Source organism: Salvelinus alpinus, chromosome 23 (genome assembly GCF_045679555.1).
Source record: "Salvelinus alpinus chromosome 23, SLU_Salpinus.1, whole genome shotgun sequence".
In the NCBI taxonomy this organism is placed as follows: Eukaryota; Metazoa; Chordata; class Actinopteri; order Salmoniformes; family Salmonidae; genus Salvelinus; species Salvelinus alpinus.
Window position 1 is genome coordinate 27,083,012 of NC_092108.1, and position 20,689 is coordinate 27,103,700.

General features: G+C 42.1%; 1 protein-coding gene across 2 annotated transcripts in view; it reads left to right on the forward strand.

The window, feature by feature from the left end:
• Positions 1–20,689, forward strand: part of LOC139550693 (A-type potassium channel modulatory protein DPP6-like) — a 177,040-nt gene that overhangs the window by 20,919 nt on the left and 135,432 nt on the right. Inside the window, exon 1 of one of the 2 annotated variants that reach the window (XM_071361767.1) lies at positions 3,182–3,314. The exons of the other annotated variant lie outside the window; for it this stretch is intronic. Within the exon in view, the coding sequence (XP_071217868.1) occupies positions 3,255–3,314 (60 nt within the window). The 5' untranslated portion in view covers positions 3,182–3,254. Of the gene's footprint in view, positions 1–3,181; positions 3,315–20,689 lie in introns of those variants that run through there. 2 annotated transcript variants of the gene reach the window in all.

Here is a 20,689-nt window from a genome sequence, read left to right on the forward strand (position 1 = left end):
TCCATCGCATCCATTTTTCTGTCACGTGTTACAGTTCTCGGAGATTGTTATTAACAATTTATTGATGTGATTATGTTAGACTAATAGGTCAGGCTCTATTGGTCGCTTACATGTTTCACGTAAAGAGAGCAAGGGTTTAGGGAATGTTTTTCCTAAACAAATTAGGGATTTCGGTAACAGAACTTTTCAGTCAGAAACGAGTAACTAAATGGCTGCATTGATGTTGCAGCTTCAGCACGGCCAGCGTAATAAACACTTGCTGTGTTGTGGTGCCTTTTCGCTGCAGTAGAGAGGAGAGCGAGACAACATGCGCCAGTCACACAGGCACTGGCTATAAAAAAATTTAACACAGTGTGACCATCGGGCTCTTTCTTGAGTTATTTGTGTGTCTTAATTATTTAATCAAACAGTGTGCTTAAAGCATCAGACAAGCTCAGTGCATACTGTATGTAGATGATTTTATGTGTCTGTCTATATATGTAAAAATATGTTTAAACATTTCAACCAATCGATTGGTCGAAAGAACAGGACGACTCTCGGTTGAGCAAGTAAAAAAAAATTGGGTCGGGGGGAAAACCCTAGTTCTCAGTTTTTGCTCTACGACCCCCACAAGCGTCACGGGACTTGTCTGAATTTGGTACAGCCTCTTCTGCCAACTTCTTCTGTCTGTAGCATCCGAACAGTTTGGGCTACACACTAATCTAGAAAGGTGAGTCTCACACTAACATGTTCTAGGATGCCCACAACCCTCACAAGACTTGTCTGAAGGTCAGCGGTACCAGTTTAAAAAAATGTATGGAAGTATATATGGAGATAGTTTAATGTCTAAAATAAGGGGTTAAATACATGTCCCCCACCCCCAAAGAATATATAGTTTCCTTTCTTCTAATATCTCAGATATAGGAAAGACACTCCAGAACAAACTTCCTTTTGAATTTCTGTTGTTCCATATAGTGAATCTGTTATTCAATGCGTTTCTATGGGCTAATAGCAGTAATGCCAAATTCAATATTTTGTTTAAAAAAAATGTTTTGTACCTTAAAATTCAAAATCAAATAGCTAAATGATCCTTGGCATGACCATGTTAAAACAATTGCACGTGTTAGCTTAGACTCTAAAGGGTTGAGTGGAGGCGCAGAGAGATTTGCAAGATCAGCAAAAACATGACAGATAGGAAGTGGGAAAAGCGAGGGGAAATTATAGCAGATTGCATTGTTTGTGTCTAAATGACACATTTCAAAGAAACATTTACCATCTGTCAGTGTGAGAATAACACCTCTCCGCTTCATTGCAATAACAGCAGTGACCTTTTTCCCCTAATTGCAATTACAATGACTTACTGTACTGTGTTCGTGATCAGAGGTATTTCACAGCTGTAAATCTGACAAAAGAATCTAGGAGATGACCAATCAGGAGTGAGTTTCAAGGGCCCAGGAGACATGTCAGAATAGGAAATCAGCTTGCTAAGAACAACAGGGGCTATTATGACCTTATATCCCTGTTATGTTAAAGTATATCTTATCTTTTTCTCTTTAGAATAAAATGCTGCTGTAATAGCATTGTTTAGCACTAGTGTGAGAGATTCCACCATTACATGCTCTGTGTTCTGATTCTTCTATCCTTGTCTTGAGTTCTGTGAGAATTGCCTCTCATTATCAGCCTTTGACCACCTCACTGTAAGATCAATAATTGCATTCCCCAGGAGCTTGTTAAAAAATGAGCTTGTCAGTATGTAACTGAAAGACAGGCGGTTTGGGCCGGATTGGCAGCACAGGAGCGATAATCTTTGGCGGAGAACGGCCTATTTAAACACATCAAAATGCAGTGGAAAATAACTTTTTAGCTGATTTTAATGTATCAGTATTTATGAGAGGCAGTGAAACCCCAAACCAGTTACTGCCTCTCCTGGGACAAAATAAAACCCTCATCCATGAAATAAGAACTTGAGCTTCTCTTCCTTTTCATTTGTCGTTTCACTGACTATTTGGCAAGGCAATTTTTTTATGATGGTTTGAATGAATGTTGTGTATTTGGATTAGGACCCAAGCTCCATAAAACGGAAGCTGAAAGACACAGGTGTAACTGGAAAGCTAGCTCTGATGACAACGCAGTATCCATTGTAGACATTTGATTTTCACGTGCCCTGAATGTTCACAACCCAGCAACGTCTGATCTGATATGCAAGCACAGCGCAGCAAATATCAATAACAGTAATTGTCAAGTTCTGACTGCATGGAAGATATTTAGTGTGGATATATGACTACGATTAAGTGGTCTTGGGCATAAACACACACACTTTTTAATGAATTAGTTATTCATGCCATGCTATACATGCTCTCTCTCTCTTGGTCACATTCTACTGAGTAAATTAGATTAGTTTGGGAAGCAGGCAGCAGCACTGTTTGGCTTTCTCTTTCATTGAAGACGTATTTTAATGAATCCTAATCTCCCAAAAGCCATTCCCATTTCATTCACCCTCCATATCTCCTCCCTGCGTAACTCCTATAGCGCAGCATGCAGATTGTCTTTGGGTTTGGAGGGTAAATTGGTTATTCAGTCTCAGCCCCAGGATGGATTCAATACACAAACTACTATGTAAATAAACCAACAACATTGTATCATGCCAGGCTTCTGTCCTTTTAGGTTGGGTGGATTGGAGGAGGGGATGGGTGAAGAATAAGTATGACTTGTGCTTAAATACAACCTAACCGGGGAGCGGACTGAATTAATCAATTTCTTGATAACGTACACACTCACTCAACTGGGTGCATGTGCAGTATGTTCTCACATTGCTAAAGCCACAACTCATGCATCCAAACAAATGCATGCCATGCACTAGCCCGACTGATGGGTAATCGGCGTTATTGCATATCAACTTGTGTTTGTGAGCATGTGTGTGTTCGTTTCCTCATTCCATTGAACCTCTCCCCCACTCTTCTGGGAAAGTCCTTAGAGTAAGGGGGTGGCTAATAGGGGGACAGATTGGAGTGACAGAGAGTCTGTGCAGAGGAATTCCACCCCTCCTTGTAGGAGCGACACTGGTGTGTGTGTGCTTGTGTTTGATTCATTCTCTCCGTGAGGGGAGAGTCATTCTAGCCAGACTGCTGGACCCCCAGGCCACACTCCCATCCTGAAGCGCTTCCCCAACACCCCTGCCTTCACCCTAACTTCAGAGGAGAAGGTGTGTCTGGGAATTTGAAGCCAGACGTCGTGAAACTGCGTGACAGTGAAAGACACAACGCTCCACAGTCACCATGTCTGTTCTCATAGCCACTGGCCAGCTGAAGATAGACACCACCAGCTCCTCCAGAAAGGTAAGCATGGCCTTGTTAGTATACATACTGTGATGCTGCCTGGGACATTGTCTGTCTATCGGGGACTCTTATTGCTGACTGCCATGTTTCTGTAAGAGCAACAGGACCGCAAGGGACAGACATTATTTCAGACGCTCTTGATGGGCATGTGCTGCTGGATCATTTAATTTCTGATTTGCCTTTGAATAAACATGTTCAGTATAAAATAAAAATTCTCAGTGACGTTTTGGTTTCTACTAATGCATAGAGCAAATTGTGAGGAAAGGAAAAGGGGATAACCTAGTCAGTTGCACAATTGAATGCATTCAACCGTAATGTTCATCGGTGCCCAGAGAGGAGTTGTTGTTGGGGGTTAACTGCCTTGCTCAAGGGCAGAATGGCAGATTTTTCCAACTTGCTCGGGATTCCTTTTGTTTACTGGCTCAAAGCTCTAAACTGCTAGGATACCTGCCGCCGAGAGCTATGCATTCCATGTCAGGTATGCACTGAGGAAAATAACATTATCTTGAGACTTATGGGTGAAAAGAATAAGTATTTTAGAGAGAATGTGAGGGATTTTTGGATTTAGATTTTATTTATTCTATGTTTAAAGTAGATCATGTTTCAAATCTGTCTTGGAGTATAGGGTGATACATTTGTTTGTGGTTCAACTTGTTGCAAACAGAAACTCTGGATGAACTGAATGAACTCTTCACACAGATGTACAGAGGATGAGGTTGAACATCACCAACATATCTGATTTCTATGTTCTTCCTTAACCCAATAACACCTGATCTGACTCTTGCCCCATGTGGGGTAAGGATGATGTATAGTACTTTATACCACGAATACTTGTTTCTGATTGGCTTGAAGGGCATTCTAGAGTGTGCATTATTTGCCTTTAAAAGCGCATTCCAGCCAGTGTCTATTCTACAAGTTACCACCGGCTACATCTGATGTTAAAATACCTATTTACTCTGTTCCATCTGACTGCGCAATCCACTGTCTCATCAGCCCAGCCAAGCAATTTATAAACTTGATCTCCACTATAAAAAACATCTAGACATTATTTCACATTTCTTAAAGTCTAACATTTAGTTTTCAACAGCGGAGATTTGTATAAACCTTGCTGTCTGTCTCAGAAATTTTGCAACATTGTTTCAATATTCAACATATCATAGTAATGAACGTGTCGGGAGTCGGGATGAGACAGGCAGGCAGGCAAAGTTTCTCAGCCAGCCGAAATTATGAATCAGCTGCCATCAATTTTATGGATATATACAAAGAAATGTCAATTAAAAAAAGGTAAAACAAAATGAAGTGCAGCAAGTTTGCAGTCTTTCCAGCTTCAGTTTGAGGTGATTAGCTGTGTTGTTGGCTAGCTCCTCTGAACAACAGTGTCCTGACGAGTGAGCAAATTTTCGATGCCAGGTGAAATCGCGCCTCATTATGGATGTATCCAAATAAATGTCACTAGAAAACAGCTTATGCAATTGCAGCGACTTGCTGTTATTCTGGCTGCACTTTTTGACCTGACTGTAAGTTAGCCGTAGTTAGCTAGCTAGCAAGCAAGGGATAAGAACGTTGCCAGCCAGTATGGCAATGGAACTTTTAGAACGAAGCACTGGGTCGTGTCCATAGATACAGAACAAAAAGACTGAGCGACTGGGTCGTGTCTCTAGCAACTGAACCGATAGAACGAACAACCAGGCGGCTTGGGTAGCAACTCTAGATTTGTGTTGGGACTATAACTTGTGGAAAGATGACATACTATGAATAAATTCATCAAAATAACGTTTTTAATGAAAATATGTCAATCATTATTTGAATATGTAGGTAATCCGCTGGATAAAAGTGATAATGTCCTCGAAGCCGGTGTTTGGAGGATATATTGGCATGGATTGCCGGCCCTCGACTTCGTCTCGGGTCTGACAACACCCATGCCAGTATATCCTCCAAACACCCGCTTCTCAGGCATTATCACTTAAATAGAGCACTGTATATTTGCACGGTAGAATTCAATGGCTATAGTTCATTCTTACATGTTCTATGTTTGAGCTGCTTTTGCTAGCGTGTCGTGGAAAACACCTTCCACGTCATTCATTATTTTCCATAGAATGCATAGCTTCTTGTTGATTATACCTTCCGTAACTAAATGCTTTTGACAGTGCATAATCACTCTGAATGATATACTACGGATTATCTATAGGTTGTGTCTTTTGATTCACACCATTGAATTCATTACATAGGAAGTAAGTTATACCCGGTTTTCCCATGGCGAGAAGCATCAAATCTATGTAATTGAATGACTATGACACATTGGCATGCATGGCTCCTTAGCCAACACCAGTATACAACCAACATACACTATGGCAATGTTAAAACCACAGAGTCTGACAACTTTGAGATGATCTGTGCTGTTTCCAAGCCTCTCAGGCTCTCAGTCAGAACACACAGCTGTAGAGCCATGTGGAGGTGTTAATGATAACCGCGGGAAAATAAAATGCTCCCAAAATGAAGCAGTAAAGAAAGGCAACGAACGCCACAGCTGAATTGAGCAGTGTGAGGTGCAGAACGGGTGTGGAAGATGAGGTTTTTACTGTCTCCTGTGATTGACTGTGCCAATCACAGGAGACGAGCTTTGCATATGGGTCGGTGCTCTGTTATTTTCTGTTATAACAGGACTCTTCATTTTGTACCTCAAGCCTCAGAATATCTTTGTTATTCTGTATCATGGGGTATGATGTCTTGGAGTTAGGGTTTGACTATTGTGTACTTACTCTGTTTTGGCAGCAGCAAACTGTCTAACAAGTTTACATGTGGCCTCTTCCTCATCATCTGGTGTCACACTGTAGTCAAGCCCAGTAGCTATAGACCGTTCAGTCAGCTCCACATCATTCTGCATTAAAAGTCAATTTCCTCAGCCTTATCTTCTGCCATTTCAATTTGGACTGTAAGTCAGTGTGTCTTCCATTCTGGAATGTACTGGATGGTTCAGAGCAGTTATTTTGGAAGCACGATTAAAGTTTATATGGCAGATATTTCAGGACTGGTGTCAATCCTTTCAGAGAGCAATAGGCTATGCATTTTCACATTAATATTGATTTGCACATACTGTGTAAACTATGACAGGTTTATGTTTACTGGCAAGTTATCATGGACATGGACTGTAGAAACATCTACAGTTGTGGACAATCTCACTTGCAATATACTACATAGATTGGTCTCTCTTGGTTGTACTGGATGCGTTAGATTTCAGTTGGTTGTAAATACATGAATAAGAAGGGAATTAGCATTGAATTGTAAGTTCAACTAATTTAACCAGCCCCAGTGATCTGTAGAGACAGTTTTTCTTGATAGAACATGTCACAGCAGTTATAAAGTGCTTTGACTTGCAACAGATTGTAATTGCATTCACCAACGTTACAACAGGCTGAAATGAAAAGTGTTGTAATGGAGTGTTGAAGTATAATTGAATGATAACGAACGGATTCCGCTTCCAGAATCCTATTAAGTTTGGCCTTCAGTGAGGTATAATTACAGTTTGATACACAGTGAGGAAGGCATGTGTTGTCAACCTTCAAGCAAGCAAGCGACAGTTCTGGTCTAATAGATTCTATAATTTTTTATGGTTGAAATGCTGATGGAAATCCATTTAAACCCGTTACAACTCGCAAGCCTTTGAAGTCTAAGATTTATCTTTTTTGTTTGTAATTAAAATCGAAAGAAATTTTATATTATTTTAAATCACCATGCGCATACCAGAGTTGCGGATATTCTTTTTTTTGTTTGATACGTGCTTCTGTCCTGCACGTGATGAGTTGGACGTACATATTTTTCATTTTTTTCTGATTATAATTCATGGACAATTTTGTATGGGTTGATAGATTTTTCGTAAGGGAAAATCAAGTCTAACATTTCTAAGTAGATATTACAAACTTCCCAGGCCTTTTTTAACCTCAAATAAAATATAATTTTTTCCTGCAACAGTAATCAAATTAAGATCCTACATCTGTAGAGGAAGTTTAGCTTTATTTTATGAATACACGGCTCACCATATCTAATGTGACAGTGCAGTCCCATCACAACCCTGGCTGTGTGATAAGTCAACTCTTTGACTTCCCTGGCATCAGGGAAATTATTAGGTCCTTACAGATGCCGGCTCTTAATATGACCCATTTTGTCGTAGGAGGAAAATAATCCTGGAGCAGGAGGATTTGAATTAATATTGAATATTTCAAATCAGTTTGTAGGCTATACAATGTAGTACCGTGCCTAGGGGGCTATGGTTTGGGGAAGGCTCTGCAAACCAACAGACCTCATACCATCAAGTATCATCAATTGTCATGGCTTGATAAAGCATTGTAAACTGACATAGCATTGTGGTCTGAGCAACATGCTTCGCTCCAAGCATCATGAGTTCACGCACAGTGCTGGGCAATCTTTATTATTTAACCAATCCAAAGACAGCTGCTTGCTGCCTACCTGCCTCCAAAGGCACCTACATTAGTAGGTAGCACTTTGTCTGTAGGTTACTGGCATTTAGGACAGGATTTGAAGGCAGCATTGCGTGATAACGGATTCACATTCCACCAAACGCTAGACATTTGTAGCCACTTTAAGAAAAAAGGGTTCCAAAAGGGTTCTTCGTCTGCTCCCATATTATTACCTGGAAACAAAGTGTTCTTCTGACATGAATAATAACTAAACAAGTAGCAGAATCGATCTCCTCAGCACCTTTTAATTTATGAAGTTGACACAAACCAGAATAATTAGGTTACGGTATAGGGTCCTTCTCTTGCATATTGATTGGTCTGCTGGTCCATGGTTGTGAACATGACAGGTAAGCTTGCATGCATGATATCATGCAGGTTACATTTTTTTTAAATAGCTAAATAAGCTATTTTACTGACTGTTTTAAGAATGATTAATAGACAGTAGTGTTTCACTGTGAAGCCAATATTGCATTCGAGCTGCTGTTTTTTTCTAATGAGTAGGCCTGCATTATGATTAATTCATACAACTTTCACAACCGTGCATATTATTAAATGACACCGATGTTCAAATTAACATGGTTTTATATTCGTTGATAACTAATATTGAAAGGTGATATGATGCAATCTAACTCGATAGGCTGCTTCATCCAAATGTAAGCTAAATGCATTGGATACAAAACAAATAGTGGCATGTGATAAAGGATAACATGCCCAATATTATTATATAAATTCATATCAAACAGGAATATACAGTGCATTTGGAAGGTATTCAGACCGCTTGTATTTTCCCACATTTTGTTACGTTACAGCCTTATTCTAAAATTGTTAAATAAAAAAAATTCTTCATTAATCTACACACAATACCCCATAATGACAAAGCGAAAACAGGATTATAATTTAAAAAAAATAAAAAATCCAAAACAGAAATACCTAATTTAAATAAGTATTCAGACCTTTTATGAGACTTGAAATTGAGCTCAGGTGTATCCTGTTTCCATTGATCATCCTTGAAATGTTTCTACAACTTGATTGGAGTCCCCCTGTGGTAAATTCAATTGATTGGATATGATTTGGACAGGCACACACCTGTCTGTATAAGGTCCCACAGTTGACAGCGCATGTTAAAGCAAAAACGAAGCCACGAGGTCGAAGGAATTGTCCGTAGCACTCCGAGAGAGGATTCTGTCAAGGAACAGATCTGGGGAAGGATACACCAAAAATTCTGCAGCATTGAAGGTTCCCAAGAACACAGGGCCCTGCATCAATCTTAAATGGAAGAAGTTTGGAACCACAAAGACTCTTCCTAGGTTCTGGCCAAACTGAGTAATCGGAGGAGAAGGGCCTTGGTCAGGGAGGAGACCAAGACCCCGATGGTCACTCTGACAGAGCTCCAGAGTTCCTCTGTGGAGATGGGAGAACCTTCCAGAAGGACAACCATCTCTGCAGCACTCCACCAATCAGGCCTTTATGGTAGAGTGGCAGATGGAAGCCACTCCTTAGTAAAAGGCACATGACAGCCCTCTTGGAGTTTGCCAAAAGGCACCTAAATGACTCTCAGACCATAAGAAACAAGATTCTCTGGTCTGATGAAACCAAGATTGAACTCTTTAGACCTGAATGTCAAGCCCCATGTCTGGAAGAAACCTGGCACCATCCCTACGGTGAAGCATGGTGGTGGCAGCATCATGCTGTGGGGATGTTTTTCAGTGGCAGGGACTGGGAGACTAGTCAGAATCAAGGGAAAGATGAACAGAGCAAAGTACAGAGAGATCCTTAATGCAAACCTGCTCCAGAGCGCTCAGGACCTCCGACTGAGGGCGACGGTTCACCTTCCAACAGGACAACGACCCTAAGCACACAGCCAAGACAATGCAGGAGTGGCTTCGGTAAAAGTCTCTGAATGTCCTTGAGTGGCCCAGCCAGAGACCGGACCCGATCGATTATCTCTGGAGAGATCTGAAGATAGCTGTGCAGCGAAGCTGTTTTTCCTGTACCTGTGGAGGTCACGAAATTTTGTCGGCCAGTGATTGTCAAGCAAATAACTGTCGGTCTCACGGTAATTGACCGTTAATTAACATAAACACATTTTGCATCTCCTGGCTTCCACACAAGCCACTGATGCAGACCTTTGGAGAATCTACATTTTAAAAAGTCTAATAAATCCATGTAATATAGCCTACACATTCACAATAAATCCATTATTTATTTTAGACAGGTCTAAAGAAAAATTATATAAAGAAAATGTAGTCTTTCAGAATAGAATAACATACTCTCAGTTGTCCTTATTGTCACGTCCTGACCTTAGAGATCCATTTTATGTCTCTATTTTGGTTTGGTCAGGGTGTGAGTTGGGGTGGGTATTCTATGTTCTATTATTTGTATTTCTATGTTTTGGCCGGGTAGGGTTCTCAATCTGGGACAGCTGTCTATCGTTGTCTCTGATTGAGAATCATACTTAGGTAGCCCTTTTTCCCACCTGTCTTTGTGGGAAGTTTACTTTGTTTATGGCACTTAGCCTTTAGCTTCACGGTTGGTTTCGTAGTGTTTTTTGTTTTGTTCGGCGTCTTTTCAAAATAAAATTAAATGTACGCTCACAACGCTGCGCCTTGGTCCAGTTCATTCAACAGCCGTGACACTTATGTTAGGTCCTGGGGTGGCTATGCCAAATGGCTGTGGGCTGCACTAGTTTATTTAGCAGACAAGATTTGCTTAGAATTCCTTTGAATTATCTTATAGTATGAAGAATACAATTGAACAAAGCTGAATAAAATATTTATATTTTATTCAGCTTTGTGTGCACATGAGGCTGTTATGTGTTGAGCGGTTAACAAAGAAATAAGTATTCCTATATCCTTAATTTAGAGTTATTAATGCAACTCTCATTCACAATTTGACAAGCACTTGATAATGCCTCGAATTTCCCGGTGGCATCCCCTTCGTGGCCGTAATGCACCCTAAAAAAATCTGTGCTTTTGTTGTACCCTTTTCCCTGAGTGCTCTGCATTTTTATACATGTTTTATTTTACCAGGTAAGTTGACTGAGAACACATTCTCATTTACAGTAATGACTTGGGGAATAGGTAAGAGGAGGGGGATGAATGAGCCAATTGTAAGCTGGGGATGATTATGTGACTGTGATGGTATGAAGGTCAGATTGCAAATTTTGCCAGGACACCGGGGTTAACACCCTACTCTTACCATGGGATCTTTAGTGACCACAGAGAGTCAGGACACCCGTTTTAACGTCCCATCCGAAAGACAGCACCCTACACAGGGCAATGTTCCCAATCACTGCCCTGGGGCATTGGGATAATGTTTTAGACCAGAGGAAAGTGTGCCTCCTACTGGCACTCCAACACCACTTTCAGCAGCATCTGGTCTCCCATCTAGGGAATGACCAGAACCAACCCTGCTTAGCTTCAGAAGCAAGCTAGGAGTGGGATGGAGGGTGGTATCACGTGATCGGTTGATCCAATTTTGAGAGGTGCATATTGAAGATATTGGAAAAACTTTTCACATTTACTTTTCATCAGCCAACAAGATGAGTAGGCCTAACGAACAGCAAAAGCACTAGCCTATGTCAATCTACTATCCCCCATAGTACAAAAGTCAACCTATTCTGTGCAAGAAATAAATATTCCAAACATTATCTGGGACAGTTGTGGGATGCAATAGATACCAAATTAATACTACCACTAGCATCAACATTTTTTTTTTTACACAATGTGGCTGGCACAACAGATCAGAAGTTTTAGCTCATAATGTTGATAAACTATTTGGCTATTTCTTCACATTATAAGCGCAGCAATGCGCACATGACAGAAGGCTATAAGCAGGAATGCTACAATAGCGGGAAAACACCATTATCAGACGTGACCGCAATTGCGATTTATGCATGTAATGCTTTTATTATAAAGGTTAATTTTATGGTGAAAATGATCTTCTCCAAACTTGAAGCTCATGCGCTGTTTATGTATGCCAGTTAGGCACTAAACCCCTTGTAAAGCGGATTAATGTGCTTCATTTTAAGACGTTTTTTGGTAACTTTAGTTGTGATACAAACCTTATCAAAACATATAGGCCTATGGGCTAGGCTACATGAGGTGTGCGACTATGATTAGAAAAAGTTGCAAAAAAATGGCTTTCTTATGCTGGGCATCGTTCACAAGTGATAATATAGAATTCACAAGTGAAAGGCTAATATTGTCACCCATCAGACTATTCTTGATTTAATCTTGTCTTTACGTATACTAAATAGTATATGTGTGAAAATTGTTTTGATTTAGAATGCACCATTATCATGCACCTGTCTCGAAACAGGGGTAGTGGTAAAAAATACAGTCGTGGCCAAAAGTTTTGAGAATGACACAAATATAAATTTTCACAAAGTCTGCTGCCTCAGTTTGTATGATGGCAATTTGCATATACTCCAGAATGTTATGAAGAGTGATCAGATGAATTGCAATTAATTGCAAAGTCCCTCTTTGCCATGAAAATGAACTGAATCCCCCAAAAACATTTCCACTGCATTTCAGCCCTGCCACAAAAGGACCAGCTGACATTATGTCAGTGATTCTCTCGTTAACACAGGTGTGAGTGTTGACGAGGACAAGGCTGGAGATCACTCTGTCATGCTGATTGAGTTTGAATAACAGACTGGAAGCTTCAAAAGGAGAGTGGTGCTTGGAATCATTGTTCTTCCTCTGTCAACCATGGTTACCTGCAAGGAAACATGTGCCATCATCATTGCTTTGCACAAAAAGGGCTTCACAGGCAAGGATATTGCTGCCAGTAAGATTGCACCTAAATCAACCATTTATCGAATCATCAAGAACTTCAAGGAGAGTGGTTCAATTGTTGTGAAGAAGGCTTCAGGGCGCCCAAGAAAGTCCAGCAAGCGCCAGGACCATCTCCAAAAGTTGATTCGGCTGCGGGATCGGGGCACCATCAGTACAGAGCTTGCTCAGGAATGGCAGCAGGCAGATGTGAGTGCATCTGCACAGACAGTCAGGCGAAGACTTTTGGAGGATGGCCTGGTGTCAAGAAGGACAGCAAAGAAGCCCCTTCTCTCCAAGAAAAACATCAGTGACAGACTGATTTTCTGCAAAAGGTACAGGGATTGGACTGCTGAGGACTGGGGTAAAATCATTTTCTCTGATGAATCCCCTTTCCGATTGTTTGGGGCATCTGGAAAAAAACTTGTCCGGAGAAGACAAGGTGAGCGCTACCATCAGTCCTGTGTCATGCCAACAGTAAAGCATCCTGAGAGCATTCATGTGTGGGGTTGCTTCTCGGCCAAGGGAGTGGGCTCACTCACAATTTTGCCTTAGAACACAGCAATGAATAAAGAATGGTACCAACACATCCTCTGAGAGCAACTTCTCCCAACCATCCAGGAACAGTTTGGTGACGAACAATGCATTTTCCAGCATGATGGAGCACTTTGCCATAAGGCAAAAGTGATAACTAAGTGGCTCGGGGACAAAACATCAATATTTTGGGTCCATGGCCAGGAAACTCCCCAGACCTTAATCCCATTGAGAACTTGTGGTCAATGCTCAAGAGGCGGGCGGACAATCAGAAACCCACAAATTCTGACAAACTCCAAGCATTGATTATGCAAGAATGGGCTGCCATCAGTCAGGATGTGGCCCAGAAGTTAATTGACAGCATGCCAGGGCGGATTGCAGAGGTCTTGAAAAAGAAGGGATAAACACTGCAAATATTAACTCTTTGCATCAACTTCATGTAATTGTCAATAAAAGCCTTTGACACTTATGAAATGCTTGACATTATACTTCATTATTCCATAGTAACATCTGACAAAAATATCTAAAGACACTGAAGCAGCAAACTTTGTGGAAATTAATATTTGTGTCATTCTCAAAACTTTTGGCCACGACTGTACATGTAATCTATGCAATTAAATAGCGGATGGAGAACGATCTTTCCCGTGATTCATTTTCATGCCAGCCAGGTAGGCTATACTCCTGTTGTAAATATAAGCAATGTGCTTAGTATTAGGAAAGATGAGAAATAAATATATTAGGCCTAGCCTATAGAAAGCTGAAGGGATCCTCTATTTAGTATAGGCCATCACTCTGGTTTCTCGCGCAATTGCATTGCCTATAGAAATGTTGGGCAACATGAGCTCATGGGCTCTCATTTAAGTGATTGATCCAATTTTTCGATTCAATTTTCATTGATGTCAGAGTGATTAGAGGACCAATAGAGTGCTGAGTACCAGGCAGTTGGCAATATTGGTAGATTAACTTATGACCATGAGCAGCATCAGAGCTTGGAGAAACTACAGTGACTAAACGGTCACATGAAATTTGACTGCCTTCATGACTCGTGACCGCCGGTGTGGAGGTAATACGGTCACGCAAAAACCCTATGCATGAGTCCTTTAAACACAGTCTATTGTACCAAAGAAGTCAAATTGTATTTGTCACACGCGCCGAATACAACAGGTATAGACTTGATCGTGAAATGCTTACTGGAACCCTTTCCCAACAATTTCTTATTTATTTTTTATTTAACCTTTATTTAACCATGTAGGCCAGTTGAGAGCAAGTTCTCATTTACAACTGCGACCTGGCCAAGATAAAGCAAAGCAATGCAACAAAAACAACAACACAGAGTTACACATAAACAAACGTACAGTCAATAACACAATAGAAAAATCTATGTACAGTGTGTACAAATGTAGAAGAGTAGGGAGGTAAGGCAATAAATAGGCCATGGAGGCGAAATAATTACAATTTAGCATTAACATTGGAGTGATAGATGTGGAGATGATAATGTGCAAGTAGAGATACTGGGGTGCAAAAGAGCAAGAGGATAAGTAACAATATGGGGATGAGGTAGTTGGGTGTGCTATTTACAGATTGGCTGTGTACAGGTACAGTGATTGGTACGCTGGTCTGACAGCTGATGCTTAAAGTTAGAGAGGGAGATATAAGGCTTCAGTGATTTTTGCAATTCCTTCCAGTCATTGGCAATAGAGAACTGGAAGGAAAGGCGGCCAAAGAAAGTGTTGGGTTTGGGGATGACCAGTGAAATATACCTCCTGGAGCGTGTGCTACGGGTGGGTGTTGCTATGGGGACCAGTGAGCTGAGATAAGGCGGGGCTTTACCAGTTGGAGGCCACGAAGGAGTGTTGTATGGCATTGAAGCTCGTTTGGAGGTTTGTTAGCACAGTGGCCAAAGAAGGGCCAGATGTATACAGAATAGTGTCGTCTGCGTAGAGGTGGATCAGAGAATCACCAGCAGCAAGAGCGACATCATTGATATATACAGAGAAAAGAGTCGGCCCGAGAATTTAACCCTGTGGCACCCCCATAAAGACTGCCAGAGGTCCGGACAACAGGCCCTCCGATTTGACACACCGAACTCTATCTGAGAAGTAATTGGTGAACCAGGCGAGGCTACTGAGTCTGCCGATAAGAATGTGGTGATTGACAGAGTTGAAAGCCTTGTCCGAGTCAATGAAGCCGGCTGCACAGTATTGTCTTTTATCGATGGCGGTTATGATATCGTTTAGGACGTTGAGCGTGGCTGAGGTGCACCCATGACCAGCTCGGAAACCAGATTGCATAGTGGAGAAGGTACGGTGGGATTCGAAATGGTCGGCGATCTGTTTTGTTAACTTGGCTTTCGAAGATTTTAGAAAGGCAGGGCAGGATGGATATAGGTCTGTAACAGTTTGGGTCTAGAGTACTCCCCCTTTGAAGAGGGGGATGACCGCGGCAGCTTTCCAATCTTTGGGGATCTCTGACGATACGAATGAGAGGTTGAATAGGCTAGTAATAGGGGTTGCAATAATTTCGGTGGATCATTTTAGAAAGAGAGGGTGCAGATTGTCTAGCCCAGCTGATTTTGCAGGGATCCAGATTTCGCAGCTCTTTCAGAACATCAGCTGTCTGGATTTTGGGTGAAGGAGAAGCGGGGGGGGGGGGGCTTGGGAAGTTGCTGCAGGTGGTGCTGAGATGTAGGCCGGGGTAGGGGTAGCCAGGTGGAAAGCATGGCCAGCCATAGAAAAATGCTTATTGAAATGATCTATTATCGTAGATTTATCGGTGGTGATGGTGTTTCCTATCCTCAGTGCAGTGGGCAGCTGGGAGGAGGTGCTCTTATTCTCCATGGACTTTACAGTGTCCCAAAACTTTTTGGAATTAGTGCTACAGGATGCAAATTTCTGTTTGCAAAAGCTAGCCTTAGCTTTCCTAACTGACTGTGTATATTGGTTCCTGACTTCCCTGAAAAGTTTCATATCGCGGGGGCTATTCGATGCTAATGCAGAACGCCACAGGATGTTTTTGTGCTGGTCAAGGGCAGTCAAGTCTGGGGTGAACCAGGGGCTATATCTGTTCTTAGTTCAATTTTTTTTGGAATGGGGCATGCTTATTTAAGATGGTGAGGAAAACACTTTTAAAGAGCAGCCAGGCATCCTCTACTGACGGGATGAGGTCAATATCCTTCCAGGATACCCGGGCCAGGTTGATTAGAAAGGCCTGCTCGCTGAAGTGTTTAAGGGAGCGTTTGACAGTGATGAGGGGTGGTCGTTTGACCGCGGACCCATTACGCACGCAGGCAATAAGGCAGTGATCGCTGAGATCCCGGTTGAAGACAGCAGAGGTGTATTTAGAGGGCAAGTTGGTCAGGATGATATCTAAGAGGTTGCCCATGGTTGTGGATTTAGGGTTGTACCTGGTAGGTTCCTTGATAATTTGTGTGAGATTGAGGGCATCTAGTTAAGATTGTAGGACGGACGGGTGTTAAGCATGTCCCAGTTTAGGTCACCTAACAGTACAAACTCTGAAGATCGATGGGGGGCAATCAATTCACATATGGTGTCCAGGGCACAGCTAGGGGCTGAAGGGGGTCTATAACAAGCGGCAACGGTGAGAGACTTGTTTCTGGAAAGGTGGATTTTTACAAGTGGAAGCTCGAATTGTTTGGGCACAGACCTGGATAGTATGACAGAACTCTGCAGGCTATCTCTGCAGTATATTGCAACTCCACCCTCAATGCAGAGTTAAAAGGAAGAAAAATGTTCTCAATAAAAAAGGAAATTGGTAACACAATAAAATAACAGTAACGAGGCTATATGTACCGGTACTGAGTCAATGTGCAGGGTTACGAGGTAGTTGAGGTAATACTGTATGTACATGTAGGTAGGGGTAAAAGTGACTAAGAAATCAGCATAGATAATAAACAGAGTAGCAGCAGCATATGTGACTCATTTCAGGAAACTAGGCGTATGTCGCACGTCACTACTTCACAGGAGAGCCATTTGAACGTAAACTTTTTTTTTAAATCCAAATGCTTTTTCTGGCAGAAATGCCTTCTGGAACATGTGAACTTTCATGTGCCTTAATAACAAACTTGTATGCAAATCTGTAAATATGAATACAAATTTTAAATAACGAGCCTAGTTGGTTTAGCCACAGAAAAGCGAGCAACCGTCCCACTAGCCATGATTGGCTGAGATAATAAGTGGGCTGGACATGCCGAGAGATGAGTTCAGATTGGTGTGCCATATAGCACGCTTATGTCAGTATATGTAGATAATCCTATCTAACGTGGCTTTAAAAAAATGTATATCACATAGTAGAACTGCATAAGTATTGCTCTCCACTTTCTGGAGGACTGACTTTTGTAACAGTGGTATTAGTGTATGATAGCTAAGGAGGTGGAGAAAACACCCGTCTCCGGATTACATCTTCAAACTAAGGGCAACCATGGCATCCGTGACAGAGAGTGAGAAGCGTCCGTCCATATGTACGGGTAAGAGTCTATCTAGCTACATGTTCATATATTACACATTTCTAATTTTGTCAGAAAGTTGTTTTCATTTCAAGTTAGTGTACTGTTGGCTAGCTAGCTAACGTTAGCTGGCTGGCTCGCTAGCTAACGTTATGTGTATGATCTGTGTAGTAATATTATTCGTATCTCAGAGCCATTTGCTTTGCTAGTTATAGCCTAATATTAGCTAGCTAACATTGAACCTGGTTGGTTAGCTACCTGTAGTAACGTCATGAGTTGGTATTATGGTTCATTGTTTAGCTATCCAGCTAGAGTGCGAATTTACAAACGCTTAACACCCGTTGAATATGGCCGGTGTCAGTAAACGGTGGCAAAAAAGTGAATTGTTACCAGCAGCACAGTTGCCATCACCAACGCTTTGGATAACAGAAAAACAGCTTAACCAGCTCAGCTAGGGTGAGTAAAATGGTCAGTGAGCTGTTCTCTTATTTGTGTCTGGCAGTAGCTAGCCAACGTTTGCCAGTTAGCTTGGGTGCTTGACTGCTGTTGTAAGGACAGAACGCTCGGCTCAACCCTTAAAGAGATGGGTGGGGTTAAAGCTTAAATTGGCTTGAAAATCTATGGCAAAACTTAACAATGTCTGTCTAGCAATGATTAACAAAACTTGACAGAGCTTGAAGATTGTTTTAAATAATAATGTGCAAGTATTGTACATTCCAGGTGTGCAAAGCTCTTAGAGCCTTACCCAGAAAGACTCACAGCTGTAATCGCTGCCAAAAGTTATTATATTGACTCGGGTGTGAATACTTATGTAAGTAGAATATTTCTGTATTTGATTTTCATAAAATTTGCCCAGGAGGCTGGTAAACAGTAGCTATAAAAAGTGATTGAGTAGGCTGCATAGATTTCATGACTAGAACCTCAAAAGACAAAAATGCAGTCTTTCGTAAATTGACATTTCCTGTCGTAAATGTTAGCAACACGTCCATCTTTGCAGGATGCGCAGGGGATATGATCACTAGTGTATCCTGTAGGAGAGGCATCATTTAACACAGTAAATTCATCAGGCTTAAGCCATGTTTCGGTCCGCTCAAGTTTATGATCAGTGATTAGTTCATTGACTATTACTGCTTGGGAAGTGAGGGATCTACCATTTTAGTAGTCTTGATTTTGAGATGTGACAGGAATGGATGAATACTTCATTCCAGTGAGATTTCTAAGGCGAACACCGCCATGTTTCATTTTGCCAGACCTAGATCTAGACACAGACACGTTCTCTATGTGGAAAACTGAGCTGACTACACTGACTGTGATAGGGGCAGAATACACTAATCTGGCAGACTGGCTAACAGCCTGCTGCCTAGCCTGCACCCTATCTCTTTGTGGAGTTAGAGCCCTGTCTATGTTGATAGATAAGATGAGAGCACCCCTCCAGCTAGGATGGAATCCGTCACTCCTCAGCATGCCAGGCTTGGTCCCAAGAAGAGGGCCAATTATCTACAAATTAAATATTTTGGGAGGAGCAGTAAACAGTTTTCAAACAGTGATTGAGTTGAACAAGTCTGCTGTAGAGCTCCTCACTCCCCCTAACTGGGAGCGGGCTAGAGACAATTACTCGATGCCGAAACATCTTTCTAGCTAAGTTTCACGCTGAAGCTATGTTGAGCTTGGTGACCTCTAACTGTTTCATCCGAACATCGCTGGTGCGATGTAGGAAGTTTACATACACTTAGGTTGGAGTCATTAAAACTCGTTTTCAACCACTCCACAAATTTCTTGTTAACAAAATATAGTTTTGGCAAGTTGGTTAGGATATCTACTTTGTATATGACACAAGTAATTTTTCCAACAATTGTTTACAGACAGATTATTTCACTTATAATTCACGGTATCACAATTCCAGTGGGTCAGAAGTTTACATACACTAAGTTGACTGTGCCTTTAAACAGCTTGGAAAATTCCAGAAAATTATGTAATGGAAGCTTCTGATAGGCTAATTGACATAATTTGAGTCGATAGGAAGTGTACCTGTGGATGTATTTCAAGGCCTACCTTCAAACTCAGTGCCTCTTTGCTTGACATCATGGGAAAATCAAAAGAAATCAGCCCAGACCGTAGAAACATTTTTGTAGACTTCCACATGTCCGGTTCATCCTTGGGAGCAATTTCCAAATGCCTGAAGGTACCACGTTCATCTGTACAAACAATAGTACGCAAGTATAAACACCATGGGACCACGCAGCCGTCATACTCTTGCTCTTCTCTGTGTCACGGAGGCGCTCCGCACTGCTAAAGCTAACTCTCTCTCCTCTGCTCTCATCCTTCTAGACCTATCGGCTGCCTTTGATACTGTGAACCATCAGATCCTCCTCTCCACCCTCTCCGAGCTGGGCATCTCCGGCGCGGGCCACGCTTGGATTGCGTCCTACCTGACAGGTCGCTCCTACCAGGTGGCGTGGCGAGAATCTGTCTCCACACCACGTGCTCTCACCACTGGTGTCCCCCAGGGCTCTGTTCTAGGCCCTCTCCTATTCTCGCTATACACCAAGTCACTTGGCTCTGTCATATCCTCACATGGTCTCTCCTATCATTGCTATGCAGACGACACACAATTAATCTTCTCCTTTCCCCCTTCTGATAACCAGGTGGTGAATCGCATCTCTGCATGTCTGGCAGACATATCAGTGTGGATGACGGATCACCACCTCAAGCTGAACCTCGGCAAGACAGAGCTGCTCTTCCTCCCGGGGAAGGACTGCCCGTTCCATGATCTCGCCATCACGGTTGACAACTCCATTGTGTCCTCCTCCCAGAGTGCTAAGAACCTTGGCGTGATCCTGGACAACACCCTGTCGTTCTCAACTAACATCAAGGCGGTGACCCGTTCCTGTAGGTTCATGCTCTACAACATTCGCAGAGTACGACCCTGCCTCACACAGGAAGCGGCGCAGGTCCTAATCCAGGCACTTGTCATCTCCCGTCTGGATTACTGCAACTCGCTGTTGGCTGGGCTCCCTGCCTGTGCCATTAAACCCCTACAACTCATCCAGAACGCCGCAGCCCGTCTGGTGTTCAACCTTCCCAAGTTCTCTCACGTCACCCCGCTCCTCCGCTCTCTCCACTGGCTTC